Below are 20,523 nucleotides of genomic sequence, written 5' to 3'. Positions count from 1 at the left end.
AACTTCGGAGAGCATTGCTTTTTGAGTGGTGTAATATCCCCCCAAGATCAGATCGATAATTTGATACTCAGCATGCCTACGCGTTGTACGGACTGTATTGCATCGTCTGGGAGACATACAATGTATTAACAATCATACCAATCATGTAATATTGGTTTTTTGTGAATAAGTTTTTTTGTAATTTGTCCAGGGAGAAAAAATAGCTAATTTTTTTAATAATATCAAACATATAGCATCTTTTTTTTGCTTTTTACCTTTTGTTTGCTTTACAAATAAGTCAAATTTGTTTTGCTTCTAACTCTTCCTTTGCCTTGTAGGGTTTATATTTATTTTAACTAACATTTATTTTAAGTTTAAACTATCTTTCCTGTCAAGCCTTACTTTCCCCTGGAACTGCCAATGCCAGAATATGTAAATTTTAGTAGAACGCGCAAGGATTCAAATTATCAGCGGAAGTATTATGATTTAAATAGGAAGGAAACAAGTTCGGTGTGTGATATTCTTACTTCACGAGCGCGGAGGTAGTGAGCGAGAAATTGAAGAACCCCGCGTTTCGGCCTATGTGCTTGGCGGGAAGTAGTGTTAATCGTTCAAGCGAGCTTCAAGTCTGCTGAATTAGCAGCGGTGATGTAAAACGCGGTGAGTTAGTTATTTTAGAGAGCCTCGTAGTTAGAGTCTTGTCTTTAAGTTCTTTTCAGGTTATTATTTTTATTTGACCGCCGAGTTGGCGCCGTCTGTAAGCGTCAAGAGCACGCAATTGTAATTTATTACGTTGAATAAAAAGGGACTTAAACCCTTTACAAGACTCTGTGTTTTATCCTGTTTTCACATTCACCCCTTGGTTGCGTGCAAGTTGGAGGCGCGCAACGTTACATTGGCGCCCGAGCACTTATCGAACTGAAATGGCCGAAAATTGGATGGAAGCCGCTGGACAACACCAAGAAATGACAAGCCAGTTAGAAGGATTTGGATACCTGGTCCAGACTTTGAGAGCATCAATCAAGCCAAACGTCCATTTCGACGGAAAAAATTCGGTGGCGGTATTTCTAGAAGGTCTAGAAAACCACTTTCAGCTCTACCCTGTGCCTGAAAGACAAAAAGTTGCATCGCCACATCAGCACTAAGAGGACAGGCCGCACTATGGTGGAAAAACATAGGCAAATTTTTATTAGGAGAATTTGGAAGCCAGACATATATATTTGAAAATTTCAAAAAATCGTTAGTAAAGGCCTTCCCCATAGTGAAAGATCGCGCACGGCTGGAAGCCGAGCTATATAGTTTCTATCAACGGGATACACCAGAATTGACGGACTTTATTGTACGAAAAATCAAGCTAACGGATATGCTGTATGGAAAGAAACCCGATGCGGAGATTATTGAAATAATATTACCAAGATTGTTACCCGCTGTTCAAGACTACTTTGAAATTAGAAACCCAAGCACATTGCAGGAACTCTTCGAATTGGCGGTGAAGTTTCAAAATCGCAGAATAGCGGAAAAAGCGAGAGGGGAAACATATTCTCAAAGTACCCGAAGGAAATCTTCAAAGGAGGAAACCAGAAATGGAAATCGCTCTTATGGGGGAAAAAACTATCAAGCTAACGCATCGAAACTCGAAGGTCAAGGCCCAAAAAGAAAATTTGAAAATAAACATCCGCGTACCCAGAAGACACAGATTGAAAGGAAAGCTTTAAACGAATAGAGGGGCCTGTGAAAGGGAGGGTCCAGACCCCGGAAGTTTTAAAAAAACCCTCAAATAGACATTTAAATACGGTCATCGTAAAAAACTCACAGCTACCAATTATACAAGTCCTGGTTGGCGATGTACCAGTAGAAGCCCTCATCGATACAGGAGCAGAAGGAAATTTTATGTGTGAAAATTTCTTCAAAAAGAATTTTTATAGGGTACGATTATTTAAAACCAAAAATACGGAAATTATAGCGGCGCAAGGAAAAACATGTCACTGCATCGGGAAATTATCATTAAAATTACAGGTAAAAGAGGAAAGTCTCAAAGTATTAATTTTTGTGGTGAAAGATCTGCAACATTCTCTTATTTTAGGTATGGAGTTTTTAAGGGCCGCGAGGGCCAAATTAAATTTTCAAGATAGTTCCGTGGTGTTGGAGATGGACCAGAGGGTGGTGGAACCTGTGGAGACACCGCAATTGGACCTTAGCCATCTGAATGACCATGAAAGTAAAGCAATACAGCAAGTGGTGAGTAATTTTTCTCATTTGTTTTCAGAAAAACCAGGAAACTGCCAAATAGTAACGCATAAGATTCAATTAAATGCCGAAAAACCTTGTAGGACTAAACCTTATCGCTATGACAAACAAAAAGACGTAATCATCGAGGAACATATTCAGGAGATGTTAAAGAATAAAATAATAACGCCCATAAATAGTGAGTACGCGAGTCCAGTCGTACTATGTAGGAAAAAGAACGAGTTTCCTCCTTCGGATAAAAGGGCTTGGAGGTTTGCTATTGATTACAGAAAACTAAATAGTATTACCAAATTTCCAGTTTACCCTCTGCCGGTTATAGACGAGATCATTAGACAGATCAAATCGACGAGATATATGTCTACTTTGGACTTAACGTCTGGCTACTATCAAATAGCTATGAGACCTGAAGATATACATAAAACTGCGTTTATAACAAAATCGGGCACTTATGCATTTTTACGCATGCCTTTTGGGTTGTGTGGGGCCCCATCAACATTCCAGAGAGCTATGGACATTATTCTAAAGCCTGTCCTAGGAAAATCAACTTTAATTTATCTAGATGATATAATTATAACGAGTAGTACGTTGGAACAACATATTAATGATCTAGAAGAAGTTTTTAAATTATTAAAAGAGGCCGGTCTTACAATTAACGCCTCAAAATGCAAGTTCGCAACTAAAGAACTTAAATATCTCGGTTATAAAATTTCGCAAAAGGGTATAGAAACGCAAGATTCAAAAATAAAAGCTATTAAGAATTTCCCACCGCCCAACACCGCCAAGAAACTTTCTTCTTTCCTTGGATTATGTTCTTACTATCGATCTTTCATAAAAGATTTCGCTAATATTGTTGAACCACTCTTAGTAATCAAAAGAAAAAGGGCTAAATTTACGTGGACAGCGGAAGCTAACACAGCTTTTGAAAGATTAAAAGAAGCGCTTATTAATGCCCCTGTTTTAAAATTCCCGGAGGGGGACGAAAACCTGGAAATTGCCGCAGATGCGTCAGACTATGCGGTGGGTTCGGTTCTTATGCAAAATAACCATCCGCTGGCATTTTTTAGTAAATCGTTGAATCAGACACAAAGGAATTATACAGCTACAGAGAGAGAAACATTAGCCGTATTAATGGCTGTACACAAATTTCGAGTTTATTTCGGCAAATCGCCAGTAACAGTCTTTTCGGATCATGCGGCTGTTGGTAGACTTTACTCGGGGAAAAACCTAACGCCCAGGTTAATAAGATGGGCTTTAAAACTCCAAGAATATAATATCACAATAAAATATAAACCGGGTAAGGAAAACAATGTAGCTGACGCACTTTCTCGTATAAAACTGGACGATGAAGGAAATGAACTTAAATGTGCTGTGTTGACTTCAAAAATTTTAGATTCTAGAGATACGGTTATTACTGAACTGAAAGCTGATCCTGAATTTGGAAATATCTATGCTTATTTGAAAGACCCCGAAAGCTTTGAGCATACAGATATCGATGCGATAAGAAATAGAGCAAAAAACTATGAAATAATAGATAATTTATTATTCTATACGAAAACAACAAACGAAAATCTTGAGTATAAGCCAGTCATCCCAGCCTCGCTTCGATTAAGCATTTTGAAGGAGTTGCACGAAGCAAAAACAGCGGGCCACCTAGGGGTCAGAAAGACTTTAAAAAGGGTACGCGAGGCGTTATATTTCCCGCAATTATACAAAATAGTAACGGCGTATGTCAGGTCCTGCAATCAATGTCAGTTAAGAAATGATATTAATTACAGCCGGGCCGGGTACTTAAATAGCATTCGCGCTACATTTCCGAATGAAATTTTAGGCATAGATCTTCTTGGTCCCTTCCCCCAGAGCGAGTTAAATAAAAATCGTTTTCTTTTAGTAATAGTAGATCATTTTTCAAAATGGATAGAAATTGTTCCTCTTAAACGCGCGTCAGCCAAAACAGTCGCAGATGCATTCTTACACAGATACATTTTAAAATACGGTGCACCGATAAAAGTCATTAGCGATAACGGAAAACAATTCATTAGTCAAATATTTGAAAACATATGCAATGGACTTGGCATACGCTATATCAAAATGGTTCCGTATAGACCACAGGCTAACATAGCAGAAAGAGTTAATAAAAACATTGTAAAAATAATTCGCAGTTATGTGAGCACACATCACAAGCGCTGGGATGGCTACATAAATGAATTAGCTTAAGCTTTAAGAACGGCACATCATGATACTACGGGAAAAACTCCAGCAGAATTATTCTTAGGCCGAAAATTAATTACGCCTTTAGATAAATTATTCTTTGTGCAACAAAGAGAGCAGGAGTTTAAACAAAAAGATGTGCAAAAGTTGATTGATCAGGCGCTTAAAACCTCGGATACGGCACGAAATAGGCAGAAAATATATTATGATAGAAAACGCCGTGAAGCAGATTTTAAAGTTGGGGATAAAGTATTGAAGCGAAAATTTTCTTTATCAAGTGCCCCAGACAATTTTACGGCAAAGCTAGCTCCAAAGTTTGAAGGCCCCTATGTAATTCAGGAAATCAAAGGAGTAGTCTTATATCTTAAGAACGAGAGAGGGGAAATCTGTAAAGCAAGTCCCGACCAGGTGAAAAATTACTATAATCCAAATGATTTTGAAATCTTTAAAAGTTTCTTGCAGGACTCAAGTCTAAACGAAATAGAAGGTCCAGAGACAACAACTATTCCACCACCCAAGAAACAGAGAACTGAAGAGAGACCTAGCACTTCTACAACCCGGACGTCGGTATCAAAAAGAAAAAATAATTTTCAAACTCCAGCGTTTAAGAAAAACAAAAATACAGATGCACCGGGTAAGGAAACCGTGGTAAAGAGAAAAACACCACCTACAAAGGATTGCAGGAAAAATTATACATCAAGGAGAACGCGCACACGGCCACAGAGTCAGGTGCCAGCAAGGCCGCCGTTCCGGAAACTGAAACGGCAACAGGAGGCACAAAAATACGAGGAACAGAAGAAATTCAAGAAGGACTCCAGACCGGAGGACGTCAAGACCAGCCGTCCCAGGAAGAAACGGAAATGCCAACAACCAGACGATTACTCCGCCAAGAGGCCAGCATGTAGAGGACGCAAAAGAAAAAGTCAGGTGGACGACACTCGGAGGGCAGTAAGGAGATTAACATCCATGAAACCTCTAACTTGGGACCAATTCTGCCAAAAACGAATGACGGAGTTTCAAGCATCGAAAACTCAAAGATAAGTTAAAACCTTCTATAATTTTTTTTTCTCTTTTGTTCCGAAATGTTATGCATAAGTACGAAGTTCTATGTTTTGACGAAAGTCAATATGTCTCGGTTGAGACTTAGTTTTGTTTTACTTTATTTAGCTAAGGCAAAAGTATTATTTTCTTTAAGTGTAAAAGCTAAAAACAAGCATTTTCTGTTGGTCGAAAGACTAATTCTCTTATGTTAAAGCCAAAATTTGGCCGAAGATAAAAACAACTTCGTATTCTTGTATTAATAAGAATTTTAGTTTCAGTGCCGCCAGCTTGGCGAAGATTGAGTAAAGTAAAAATTTATTTTCTCTTATTCATTTTATGGTAAATTGTAAAAATCATATGTATTAAAATTTTGTAAATGTACGTAAATACTTGAATGTTATGTAAAAGTAGAATTTAGTCTAGAAGCATAAAATTGTAGATGCTAAAAGTGAATGCTTAAAAGCAATGAAGTCAAAATTTAAGTATTAAACTGTAAAGTCATGCTTTAGATTTAGTCTTGCATCATTTGATGAATGAGGGGGAAGTTAGAATGAATGTGTTTTGTAGGGTTCTCCACCTACATTTGAATTTTTAAGACTATTAAAGTAGCTCATTGAGTTGTAGAATGTCGAGTAAGGTGTGTCTATTTGGTCGTTGAATTCTAACAAATCATGGTGGTTAGGGGAAGTGTTGTAAGACTAAAACACGAATATTCCCGTTTGACACCACACACGGTGGAGAGCCGGGGTAAAGTTAAATTAATGCTTGAAAAATTGAATGAATGTGAAGTAAGCAATAACTAAGAAAAACGAATCGTTTAAAAACAAAAATTTATTGCGTCAAGAAAGTGTAAATTATAATGTATTTAGAAAGATACTGATACTTATTCCTTCCAGATGCTGGAAGGAAAGACCAAGATTGATTGATGAAGTCCAGGAAAAGTTGCTGTAAGAAGAGAGCTTTATAACGATCAACAGAATTTAGTATACAATTTGTTACATAAGATTTTTTTTTTGTGTAAACGAGGTTCTCACCAGTTAGTTCAGAATTAGAGAAACTTACAACAGGTCGTTTGTAGGACCTGCTTCCAAGTTTTCCAAATTCTGGCAGCGGCAAATGTAGGGTTTATATTTATTTTAACTAACATTTATTTTAAGTTTAAACTATCTTTCCTGTCAAGCCTTACTTTCCCCTGGAACTGCCAATGCCAGAATATGTAAATTTTAGTAGAACGCGCAAGGATTCAAATTATCAGCGGAAGTATTATGATTTAAATAGGAAGGAAACAAGTTCGGTGTGTGATATTCTTACTTCACGAGCGCGGAGGTAGTGAGCGAGAAATTGAAGAACCCCGCGTTTCGGCCTATGTGCTTGGCGGGAAGTAGTGTTAATCGTTCAAGCGAGCTTCAAGTCTGCTGATTTAGCAGCGGTGTTGTAAAACGCGGTGAGTTAGTTTTTTTAGAGAGCCTCGTAGTTAGAGTCTTGTCTTTAAGTTCTTTTCAGGTTATTATTTTTATTTGACCGCCGAGTTGGCGCCGTCTGTAAGCGTCAAGAGCACGCAATTGTAATTTATTACGTTGAATAAAAAGGGACTTAAACCCTTTACAAGACTCTGTGTTTTATCCTGTTTTCACAGTCACATCTTGGTTGCGTGCAAGTTGGAGGCGCGCTACGTTACAGCCTGATTTTGCATTATCCTTAATTTATGGACATGAGTATAATTTAGAATCATCCTGTATAATATATGTTATGTGTCAACTAAGCTCTATTTATTATAAACTAGAGAAATATTTATTTTTGAAGATAAAATACTTTGTCAATAATTATTACTTTTGTTTATATTTTGAAATCAATATCTTGAAATTTTTAATCTTATTTTAATTGAAACAGATGTAATTATTACATTAATTTTAAACTATAAGAAGGAAGTATGTACAATTTGTAATCAAATATAATTCCAGATGTCTAATTTTTATAGATATTTACTGATACATCATTTTACATTTTATTCTATGTTTAATTCTGACAAAGAAATAAGATTTCTAAAGCTATAGTTGTACGTATACAGAGGAAAATGCATCTGCATATATAAAAAATAAACTATAATAAAAAGTACATTCAGTTCTTCACAGCTGTGAGGCCTCATACATTTATACTAAGCTATTTTTCTCAAAAGAATTTAACTACAGTAAAATGTAAGTAGCTTCAAGTTGCCTAAATAAACATTCACTCCCCTTTTTCTCACTGTACTACGTGGTGTCATTTCCTATTGTTTCTAGTTATAATTTTAATGGTAGAACAATGTCAGGTCAAAAATAAAAATCCTTTTTAATGCGTTTTGCACCTAGTTGTGTGTTAATTTTTCTTTTAATAAATATCTGAAATTATTCTGAAAATTTTAAATCGTACCTTAAACAAATGTGCTATATCAGTTTTGATTTCTAAAATAACGAGATACATTAAACTTCTTATTCCTTACAATTCTAAGAATTCAGGGCATTTGATCTATTTAGATGTTTTAAAAGTTTCTACTGATTATCCTGACAAAAATTCCAGTAAGTGCATATCAATTATATAACTTCATATTTATCATTTGCTAAAAAATTTAGATGAGTTACAATTAAATGACTTTAGGAACAAAAATTTACTAGTTACAAGAAAATTATATATGTACATATTAAACAAAAGGGATGCTACAGACATTAAATGATAAGAATGAAACTAGAGGATTTTGAATTCCAAACAAGTGTAAAGTTTGTTAAATTTTTGAAATTTTCCTTTTTTGTTATTGAGAAAGATGTAATTACATATTCTTCAAAACTAGTATTCTAATTGAAAAAGCTTGAATGTATGGAATTTATTGCGCCTATATTGAAAATTAACACTGAATAAATACTGATATATGCTCAAAAATAGCATTTTTCAAATCCTACTCCAGGTTTATTATCTGTTACGAAATTCAGTCCTAAGGTGAAGTGAAAAAGCCTATCAAAACCGCAAAATTACTAAATAAATACGTGTAAATAGAAAATGCTGTTAAAACTGATACTAAAAAAATAAAACATGATTAAAGTAAATTTAGGGATTTTTAGTTTTAATCAACTGTAAACTTGCCATTATGCATTATTGTTGTCTTTTTATTAAGGAAGAGGATATTTAGTAAAATATAAATTCTTCAAAAAACAAACCAGCAACAGAGTGATCTTAAAAATATATTTTATTACCACCATCTGAAGTATGTTAAATAAATTTCTTTATTATTAAGTGTAAAATTATTTTTAAGAAAAGTTAAGATACGTATTTGAAATTAGGAAATGCAGCCGATGAAGGGCAAATCGATCTATACATATTTATTTGTTTAAAACTAAAAGATATAAGCCTTTTGCAAGGGAGGCTACGTTTCTTTCTCTCGTCTTAAAGGAATAACAGCGATAAGTGGTTTCATGTGGCAACATGCTGTCTGCAGATAAGGACGACTTTAGTGACGTAGTGTCAGCCGTGCCGTGGCTTTGTATGTAGGAGCTACTGCCTATTCTGACAGAATGCAGCCTCGCATTCTCGTAATAAGACCATCAACATCTAGGGATCTGAAAAATAAAATTAAAAAAAAAAAATTAGTTAGTATTGAGGGAAAAGTCGTCTTAAATTGTTTATTTCCGCCATCTTCCCTCATCATCTTGAAATCTTAAAAAATAACGGCTTTAGCTCTCTTTCAACTTCGTTAATCTTTAACAGTCTATCTGAATGCATGTACTTCCCAAACACGTCATCCTTTCATATTGTCTGGAACAATTCGTCTGGATTCGTCTTCGTATTTACGTCTTCTTAAACATCATCTGGATACGTCTTCTGAATGCGTCGTCTTAGATACCATCTTCTTGAAGCCGTCTTCCTTCATACTCTTCATTCTTACAATAGTTTATTAGTCAAATCGGGAGAAATTAGTCAAGTCGGGAAAAGTCTATAATCAGGAATCATCAAAATCGGTATTTCATTGTCAAAGCCTTTCGATTTTTTTCCTGGATTTTCTGAATCTGCTTTTTCACTTTTTTTTCTCACCTTCTTTAGTTTTTTTTTTTTTTTTTTTTTTTTTTTGTTCTGTCTTTGCTTTCTGTATCAGCGTCGTTTTGATCAGGTTTTCTGACCGACTTCTGCTTTTCAATCTTCTCTTCTTCTTCGGTGGTCTCTGTAGTTTCTTCATCTCCAGTGGCTTTTTTTACTTCTCTGTTGCAAGGCATTTTACTGAAATTATTCTAGTGGAATTCACATTTGGTTCATCCTCTTTAGCAAGTGACTCTACTTCGAGAAAATGTTTCTCTTCAGAATCTCCTTCTGCAATGGTGTTTCTCCTTGTTGTGTTTCCTTTTTGCACTAATTCATCTTTAATAGCATCATTTTCAATTACAACAGAATCTGCATCACTTGGGACATTATCAGAATTCACAATCACGGAATCAATGCCACTTGCTTTGATTGTAGATGAAGTATCCAGTTTGATCACATTCTGTACTGTAACAGGAACTATATACTAACAGGATCAGTTTCTGGTTTTGGAAGTAAAAAACTATAATTAACAACTTTTTCAAATCCTTCTTCAGAACCATTTCCATCGCAATAAGCATTTTTTTTCTCTTCAGAATCATTCTCGGATTTCTTGTTTTCTGCGATAACACAAATATTTGATAGAAATGATGAACCATCAGTTTCGAATTCACCTTCAAACCTTCCTATAGGCTTAGTTTTCCCATTACCAAACCCCGTTAACTGTAAATCTGCCGACTTGAGTTCAGTAGAAGATATCTTCTTATGCATATCCTTTCGGATTAGCGTTACTTGACTACCAGTATCTATTAAAGCATCAATTTGCAAATTACCTAATTTAGCAGTTTTATGTATTTCTTTCTGACAAGTCTGAGTTATTAGAGTTACAGCTTTGGCCTCTTGGATATTTTTAGATGTTTTGGAACAATCTACGTCTTAGTGTCCAAACAAATGGCATTTAAAACACTTAAATCCTTTACTCTTATTCTTACACGAATTAGATTTATGACCTAAGCTTCCACAATTATAACATCTTGGCTCTTTAATCTTACTAGGTATAGCGCGTGTTTTATTTTGTGTGTTAGTACTTGAATAAACCTTGTTTTTCGTATCTGGAATGCGAATTTTCTCATAGATTTTTAATTTCTTATTGAATTCAGAAATAGTTTTACACCCATACAAAACAATTTTGTTACTACTCTGATCTGGTATCCCATTGATCACATAATCAAGAATTGATGAATCATCAACAGAACAGCGACTGGCTATTTCACGCATGGCAATTAAATATTCGGAAAGTGATTCACCAGGTTTTAAGTGTCATTTCTGTAATAAATTATGAAGCTGTGCGCTATTTATTTTAGAACCAAATTCAGATAAAAGATTTTCTTTTAATTTGTCCCATGATATTATACCTTTCAAAGACCTAATAAATACTTTAGCAGAACCAGTAAGCAATTTTTTAGCAAACACAATTTTCTGTAATTCCGATAACTTAAATAATTTAAAAGATTCTTCTAAATCATCAATGAAGGATTCAACTGGATATGTATCAGTGCCATTAAATTCAGAAACAGTTTCTAAGATATCACGAAAATGTAGGGAAATATTGCTAAGCATTACAATGTTTTCATCCACTGAGTTATTTATGGGAGGTGATTCAGACCGAACAGAATTATCATCATCATTTTTATAAGAATCATAAACACTTTCGTTTTCAGATAACTCATCATCGTCATCACTTTCGGATTTTAGAAGCTTAAAATCACAAAGACTATTCAATATTAAATCACAGTTTTTATCAGGATTTGAATCATAATTAAGATGTAACAAATTACGTACAGAAATAAAATCATTTGCAGTAAGAGTTTTAAGTAATTTTTGTTTTGTTTCTTCCATATTAAAATCAGATGGAAAACCACAAATGTTACGCAATCTCGCTCTATTTTTTCGATCACCCAAAGTTCCAAACACAATTTGATGTAAGAGTTTAATTGACTTAGTAGGCCCAGTCTTTACAGAATTTGAAATTCTAGGAATAAAATTTCAGGTAGTCATCTTAATTCACAGTATCGTAGAACACTATTCTTAGAAGTAACAATGTGGAAATAATCGAAACAAAACTTACTTCTTTTCTTTTGTAATATTCATCATGATTCTTCCTAGGCTCATCCTGGCCGATCCCCCAAATCTGTAGAATCGGTACTTACTGTCTAGGAATATGATGTCTGTAAACCTACTTCTTTTGTGGCTGTCTAGGGGCTAATAAACTAGTCCAAGTTACAAATAACTTGAATATTTAATGGAAACATGAATAGTTGCTACAAACTACAAAATAACTACATATGTAGAAGGATGAATTTACATAGATGATATTTACAGACGAAGAGAATCGACCGTCTTTGACATGTAAACATCTTTCAGTCGCATCATCGTCTTAATGGCGGAATCGGCTGACTTCTATCATCGGAAAAATAAAAGATTTATTCTCACAGCTTGTCGCGTTATCTGATTATTATGAACGATGCCATCCCACATTATTGCCGGACAAATGTCAGTTTATTATTGATCAAAATTGTGCATCTGAAAAATTACCATGCTGGCATACAAATAATGCAAACCCTATTATTTAAAAGTTCAGTAGAATGATATTGAAGTAGAATGTATTACGCGAAAGGTATCGGATGATTAAAGCTAGGAAAACAAGAATGTTTTACACAACTGCCTGAGATGTAGACGTTTTAAAGCTATGTCAAGCGAACCTACACCTTTGCCAACAGAGCGAGTTTCAGATTGTGTTGCTTTCAAAGTTGTAGGGATTGATTTGTCCGGGCATTTATTTTTAAAAACTGGGGCTGGGGTGCATAGCGTTATTTACTTGTGCTGTGTTTCGAGCTATCCATTTGGAATTGTTAAATTCTTTATCTTAGGATGCTTTTCTGTTGGCGCTTAGGCAGTTTATCGCAATCCGAGGAAGACCAAGCATAATTTGTTGTGATAATGTAACTAATTTTAGAGGCGCATATAACGAGCTTTCTAAATGAAATTGGGATAAGACTTCTTGAGAAAGAAAAAATTCTTGAGAAAGATTATTCCTTTCTTCATAAAATAATTTGAAAATTTATACCGTCCACCGCAGCCTAGTGGGGAGGCTGGTGGGAAAGTTTTGATCGCATTGTAAAAGAATTGTTAAAACGTACTTTAGGAAAATCTGTATTGAGTCTGGAAGAATTGAATACTGTAATTTGTGACTGTGAATCGACGATTAATTGTAGACCATTAACATATGTATCAGAGAATCCACGGGAATTGATTCCTCTTACACCCGCTATGTTTCTTACCGAAAACCACTGTTCCAGTGGTAGGGATATTGATGAATTGGAACCTTAAAAATTAAAGAAAAAAATTAAGACACCGAAGAAGACATTTTAGTAATTTAAGAAAACGTTTTAGAAAAGAATATCTCAGTAAGCTCACTCAGAAAGCCATGAAAAACCAGTTCATGAACCAAAAATTGGTGAAATAGTTTTAATTGGTGCTAATAAAAGGCTTTCAATTTGGCCTATAGCAAAGATTATGGAACTCATTCCTGATTGGAATGGGAAAGTTTGCACCGTTAGGTTTAAATCTCAACACGGAAGTGTGTTTCGACCAGTGCAGCTGGTCTTCCCCTTAAGCGGTTGGAGCACTGTTAACTGAAAATAAGAAAACGGGAGAGGGGGGGGATTCTGTTCTCGGGGACCTTCTGAAGTTAAGAATAGTTTGTCTCCTAACGGTGTAATACTGGAAAGATTTACTTCTAGTAGGTGTGTGAAAGCACCTAAAAGATCGGATTTATTTAATTGTACTTGTTATAAATCTGAGACTTTCTTTTAGTCTTAACGGGGAGGAGGATGGTGCGAACTGAAATGAAGTGAAGCTAGAGTAACTACGTATCCGTATATGTTTTTGTGCTTCAATAATGTGTCTGTGAAAACTGTAATGACATTTGCCTTTCGGGACAATACAAAACACCTTGCTTTGTGTCGATGCGAACCCATGATTCCGGTATTGAAATCTCGTTCTCAACATAAGAAAGAGTGGCACAAGAACGAGAGCGAGAACGAGGGACGAGAAACAATAATAAACATCTTACCAGTTCACCGTATCATTTCACCCTCAGCTGTATTTGGTGTGCGGGGGGGGGTAAATGTTTTCTTAACTATTTGGGAATTTTCTGTCTCGATTCCTTTCTGAAATATCTTACAGCGCAGGTAACAAAGTTCTTTGGCCTCAATTTTGCATTTGGGCTGATTGATTTTAACCCTGCTTCTTTTGAAAGTGGAAACACTTAGTGTAAATCTCAAATATCCCAAGGTGAGATCTGGCGTCATCATGTATTTTGTGGATTTTATTTTCTTGATGATTTTTTCAATTATTAGCAATGGGCAGATGGGATATTTAGTTACACTATTTAATTTTCGGTAATCACTTTCAAAAGGCAAAGCTTTATGGTCCGTCGCTGAGAGATTGTTCTTTTTGCATAGCACTAACAGGATAGTGTAAGAGCTATTTAGGGGAACTATACTTTTCAGCATTTCTTGGATATGTTTCTCAGTTACTCTTCTTTAATTTTATCATAGCGGTAGGGCTTTTCCTGTTAGATGGCTATTTCCTGTTTCTATGCCGCGGTTTACGATTTGCGTTAACCCTGGCGCCTCATCAAATAAAATAGCAAAGTTTTTTTACCAAATGCTTCAGCTTTTCTTCCGGTTGCAGTTGCTGCAAGTCCAAAGCCGCAGGCTGCTGTTCCTTTTCTTCCAGGCCAGGTTGTTCATGACCAACTGAGCAGTAGCTTGCTGAAAATTAACTGTTATCACCGCCGCCCTATATAAAGTCCATTCCTGAAATTACTTGTGCTTGCAGGTTTTTTTTACAACCCAGAAAACCATCTTCTGGTTTTCATTCCATTTTAATATAACTTCCCATATACATTGACACTGTTTGCCTTGGGCTGCAAAAACTCTCTCGCTCCTTCAACCCCAAACACTCTGTACCTTCTAAAGAAACGTTCTGTCAGAAATCTACTTTGCTCTTCTGTATACAACAATGCATCCGTTGGCACGTTATTTAACACGATCTGAATTACTGGCAGCGAAAGTTTTTGATCAGCACCGTATTTAAATGAATTTGAACGGGATGTTTTTCTCTCTAGGTGACTGCACTGTCTTCTGCGATTTATTTAGGTGGTCGCCACTCCCGAGAGGAATATGAATATTATTAACACATCTAGAGCCATCAGACCCCCGAGCTTTCTTGCTCTGTAGGTATACAAGAATATTCACTCTCCCTCTGGCCTTATCCTGGCATACTTTATGATACCTTCCTATGGAGCTCAGGTTTCTCAATTAAAAAACGTCTTGAATTTCAGGTAACAACCTAGGCAAGGTAATCTATAAGACCGCTGCATCAGGTCTTTTCCCGTGCAACTAGTTAGAAACTTGAATTTTCTTCAGTATAAATTCAATCAGCTTTTCGATCTTAATCTGGTATCTGCTAAATAATTCAGCTCCCAGTTTCGTGCTATTTTTCTCCATGTGGCGTTTTAGTTCTGCCCTATTACAAGGGCGATTTCAAACACCGTTATATAAAATCCTTAATGTCTGGTTCATCCAACAAAATTTATTGATTCCTATGCACCAGCTCAGTTTCTGTCCTTGCAGTGCGTCGGTTACTATGGTGAACGTCTGCACTTCACCAGCTGGGTAAACCGAAAAACAAGTACCCATTTGTTCAAAAAAATTCGTTGCAGAACTTCTGCTATCAAAAGTCATTGCGGGTTTTATCGATACTCGCATCATATCTATGATGAAAACAGAAATTTTCTTTGGGATTTACTGGTGCCGGTGGAGACTGTGAACTTGTGGGAGGGGAGGACTAAAAGTTGAATTCTCTTTATCCATTGTTCGTGCCTTTGTTCGGGTGCAAAATATAATTTGATTTCTTTGGTATCATAAACTGAAATCAAATTCCTAACTGATTTTCAGAGAATTATCGCCTTGTCTGAAGTTAACGTCAGAGTTTTAAAACAAACCATTTTATTAAATTAGAACTTTGAACAAAAAATGGCATAAAATGCTTAGCAAAATCAGCCAACCAATTTTTATCATATAACAGGAACAGGGAAAAGTGGACGGAGCACCAGAACTTCGTCAATGACTTTTGCAGGTATTGCTCCGCCGCACTACTGTACCCGCTGGGCGTTCGGTTGGCCCGCATCAAAAGCCAGCCCAACAAGACATTTACAGAGATACTTTCCATTAATTCTGGATATTCGTGTTGAATATACGATTACAATGACACGGTATACAACTATTACAATGAACTTAATCGATTAACAAAAGTTGGGTTATGACAGATTAATATAACATAATTACATCAAACATGCATTCGTACATCATACAAACAATGCATGTACATTAGTATATCTAAGTACGTCAAATTGCATTAAACATTTTTTAAGGAACTAATTTATTGTAGAATATTTTGAGCATCTCCTAGTATATTGTCTCATTCCTAAGTATCTTGTTAATACATTTCCTTTCAATTTTTTTTCATGTTACAGACAATTGCAACATTTCTGAAATCTTACGTTGTTTTTGTGAATTAATATATCATAATTAAGCATACATTAGTACATCACATAATACTTACACTTACATTAAGATATCTAATTACGTCAAATGATATTAAATAGTTTTTTTTATAACTATCATATATATAGATATTTGCATCTCCTAGTGCACTGTCAAACTCTTTATGTAATTATTTTGTTAAAACCTTTCTTACCAATTTTAACCTGTTTCAGGCATTTGCAACATTTCTGAAATCTTGCATTATTTTTGTAAGTTGTGGAATATATGGTACTTATACAGACATTATAGCGCCTTGACATATGCCTTCTCTTATATGCGAGAAAATCAATTAAAACTTTTGTTGTAATCAAGGAAAACTTTTGCTGTAATTGAGGGATTGTTAGTAAGCATTTAATGACTCAGGTGTAATATGTGTACTTTCTTTACAGTGTAGCTCTTTTGTGACCTGGAACTTGAAAATAAAGTGCTCTGGATCTCCCTTTTCCTCACATACGCACTTGTCTGAGTCACTCAGATTTCATCCAATGCAGTACATGTGGAAAGGACTATGTCCAGATAAAAAAATGTTGATAAAGAAGTTATATCATGTTGGATCATATGTGGGTTACGTGGGTTAAGTGGGATTATACACTGCTTGACACTGAAAATGCAACACCAAGAAGGAGTGGTCAGAAAGTGAAGAAATTTGGAAAAAGACAGAGACAGCAAGCAGCAATAAATGATCTTTATGTCAAAATGATAGTCAGAATACAGAGAAAAAACGGCGTCGGCTCAGTAGGATGTAGGAACACCGCGGACAGCGATGCACGAAGAAACACGTCTAGGCATAAAGTCAATGAGTGCGGATGGTGTCCTGAGGGATGGCTCTCCATTCCCTTTCAACCATTTGCCCAGTTCGTCTTCTGAACGAGGCAGGGGCAGAGTCTGCAAACGGCGTCCAATCACATCCCACACATGTTCGATTAGGGACAGGTCAGGAGAGTACGGTGGCCAGGGAAGCATCTGTATACCTTGCAGAGCATGTTGGCAGATGCGAGCACTGTGTGGTCGGGCGTTATTCTGCTGAAATATTGCATTAGGCACCCCCTGAAGGTAGGGGATTGCCACCGTCCGCAGTACATTATCCAAGTATCGTTGGGCCGTCATAGTGCCCTGAATACGAACTAGAGGCGACCTGCAATCGTAGGCAATAGCGCCCCAAACCATTATGCCACGTTGTCGCGCGGTGGGGCGTTCCACAGTTACTACCGGATTAGACCTGTCTCCACGTCGACGACACACACGTATGCGGCGACTGTCACTGGATAAACAGAAGCGTGACTCATCTGGAGAACACGACGTTTCGCCATTCTGTCATCCTCATCGCTTCAGTCCGGCACCATTCTAAGCGTTGGCGTCTATGCTGTGGGGTCAATAGCAGTCTTCTTAACGGACGCCGTGAGTGCAGGCCACGTTCATGTTGATAAGGAGGTTATACACTGACTAATAAGTATTTGGTCTTATTTACCAATAAGTATTTGGTCACCTATGCAAATGACGATATCTGCGGTCCTAAGGTACGTCACGGAATCCGCCGGTATATATCGTGTAGGAAACAGCATCAGCTTTAGTTGCATGCAAGATACCTCGCAGTTCGGAGCTCTCTGATTTCGAGAAAGGTATAATTATTGGGTATCACAAATGTGGCCGATCCTTAAGGGGCATATCTAGCCATCTGAAGTACCCAAAATCGACAGTGGCCTATGTGATTAAGAAGTGGAAGGTGAGCGGTGATTGTCGGAATGTGCCCAGAGTCGGGAAACCAACGAAACTGGGAGCTAGAGACCGACGAGTGCTGTCCAGAGAAATTCGGAAGAACCGCACCCAACCGATGGCCCTCATCCGCAAGGAGTTTCAACAGGCATCCGGGAGTATTGTTTCAATGAATACCATCCGTAAGGAGGCACATCTGGTTGGTTTTCATGGTCGTGCTGCTGCCCATAAGCCTTTGATCACAAAGTCCAACCGCGCTGCTCGGTTAATGTGTTGCAAAGCACATCGAAATTGGACCGTAGACAAGTAGAAACGGGTTCTTTGGAGTGACGAATCAAGATTCACCCTTTACCCTTCGGATGGCAGGTTCTGGGTTTGGCGTCTACCTGGAGAACGTCTCCTGCCAGAATGCATTGTGCCAACAGTCAAGTTCGGCGGAGGTGGAATTATGGTCTGGGGTGTTTCTCCTGGTATGGGCTGGGACCCTTGGTCCCATTCATGGTAAGCTCAACTCCGATGCCTACTGCACTATTTTGGATGACAATGTGCTTCCTACGTTGTGGCAGTTTTACGGGTTTGATCCCTGTTACTTTCAGGACGACAATGCCAGTTGTCATGTTTCGACGTTAACCAAGGCTTGGTATGGTTAACCAGACCTGAACCCTATCGAGAACCTCTGAGACGAGTTGCATCGCCGAATTCAGGACTGCACTACCCGTGCAAAATCGGTGAAGGAACTTCTATGTCTTCTCCAAGCCGAGTGGATGAAAATACCACTAGCTGTCATACAAAGACTTGTGGAAAGTATGCCCCGGAGGGTCCATGCTGTAATTACCTCTCGTGGAGGCTCTACCAACTATTGATTTTCAATAAAGTTAGTTTTTCTTTTCTATCACAGGTGTCCAAATACTTATTGGTAGTCAGTGTATAACATTGGATCATAGTTAAAATTAAAATAAATTTAAAATTTAAAATTAAGACCAGTTTTAAATTTAAAATGCTATACAGTTGATTTAACGCAAAGTTGGCTCAATCTTTTCGCCGGAGAAACAATTTAAAATGACAACATCTATAACGCAAAGCCGAATAATTAAATCTCATCTGAGCTGGTTAAATTTAAAAACGTGGCTTCGACAGGCAGAAACACGCTCTGTCTTGCAATCTAAAAACCTTGCCTTAAATACTCTTATCCTGATTTGCATTCTGATAAGGAAACGGAAAGGAGAAGTGATAGTACGTGCTGAAAATAGTGCAAATAACTGCTTAGAAAAAAATAATGATGATGTCGCAATTTTTTATTAATAAAATTTTGCTTCATTCTAATCTTACTAACTTCTTTTTTTGATGTAGGAACTTCAGCTTGCGTTTGATTGGTTCAAGGACTACGACCCTCCATTCATATTTACTGGTGATCTGGAAAACAAGGTGCATATGCTATGCGATGTTGACAGCGAGACGCTAGTAAGAAATTAATTCCATTTCTTATAATTATTTAAAATATTATATGCACGTTTTTTCAAAGAGAATGATGGGAATTATAAGAAAGGAAAATTTCAAAAAAGATAAGCATTAGGATCTAAAATACTACGTGCTTGGGTTTTCAGAGTTGAATGCTATATGTCTAAGATACTCAACAAATGCAGTTTTTGCCTTTTTTTTTAATAATTGAGAGCTTTATGTATGTTGTATCTAAGACCTTTCCGTATTTAAAAGGGGTTATCAAATATTAGTTCTAAAAGAGTGGTTGGTATTGTTTAAAAGTGGAAGGAAATTAAATATTTAAAGCCTAACTCAATTAAATAAATGTTCAGCATTAAATCGATGATATTCAGATTGCGTTCCAAGAGACTTTTCCTTTGCAAAACCTGAATTTTTAATTTACAAAATTAGAAGTATCTTTCATACATGTTTTTATACGTAATCTTATTTTGACGTATTTTTTTATTTTTATCCCAAAGGCCGTTAGCCCGGAAGGGCTATTAATTTCAAAACGGCATTTTGCGTTGAGGCACTTTTTAAACTGTTGCCACCAAATACTATCGCTATGTATTATATTTAAAGAAACTAACATAAATGTTTCTCGCATTGTGAAGAAACAACGGTACCTAGAGCCATCAAATTTTGAATAATGTAATCTTCCACTGAATTTGGGCATTTGGAAGCCCGAATTTGGAATTTGAAATTAGTTTCATTATAGATTTCATATTTTGTAACACTTTAACGAATTTTTCATTAACAAACTCAACGTTTTCAAAGCGAGCAATGGCGATACTGTACGCAAAAGAAAGCATTTTTATCTCCAGCGCAGCAAGACCGTGTATCGGAAATTCTAAAAAATGCTCATGCGATATTGCTGTTAAATTCAATTTTATGGTTTATGTGCGAAGAACATGATATATAATAAATAAAAGTAGCACACAAAACTTTAGAAAGCGCCCCTTTGGACGTAATGTAAAATCTGAAAGCTTTCAGAATTTTTTATGATCTATTTAAAATTTTGTAAAATTTTAACGAATTTTTTATTAACAAAACCAACGATTTGAAAGCGAGCAATGGTAGCACTGTACGAAAAAAGAACATTTTTATCTCCAGCGCGAGACTGTGTATCGGAAATTCTAAA

At 36.4% G+C, this 20,523-nt stretch overlaps 1 protein-coding gene across 1 annotated transcript in view; it reads left to right on the top strand.

Annotated features, from left to right (window-relative positions):
• The window catches only part of LOC118193605 (uncharacterized), a 69,673-nt gene that overhangs the window by 22,083 nt on the left and 27,067 nt on the right, over positions 1 to 20,523 (top strand). Inside the window, exon 3 of the mRNA XM_085816347.1 lies at positions 19,254 to 19,364. Within this exon, the coding sequence (XP_085672473.1) occupies positions 19,254 to 19,364 (111 nt within the window). The remainder of the gene's footprint in view (positions 1 to 19,253; positions 19,365 to 20,523) is intronic.

Source organism: Stegodyphus dumicola, chromosome 5 (genome assembly GCF_044657685.1).
Source record: "Stegodyphus dumicola isolate Sdum_Otavi_A_Nest chromosome 5, ASM4465768v1".
Classification (NCBI taxonomy): domain Eukaryota; kingdom Metazoa; phylum Arthropoda; class Arachnida; order Araneae; family Eresidae; genus Stegodyphus; species Stegodyphus dumicola.
This window is presented reverse-complemented; position numbering and strand designations above follow the sequence as displayed.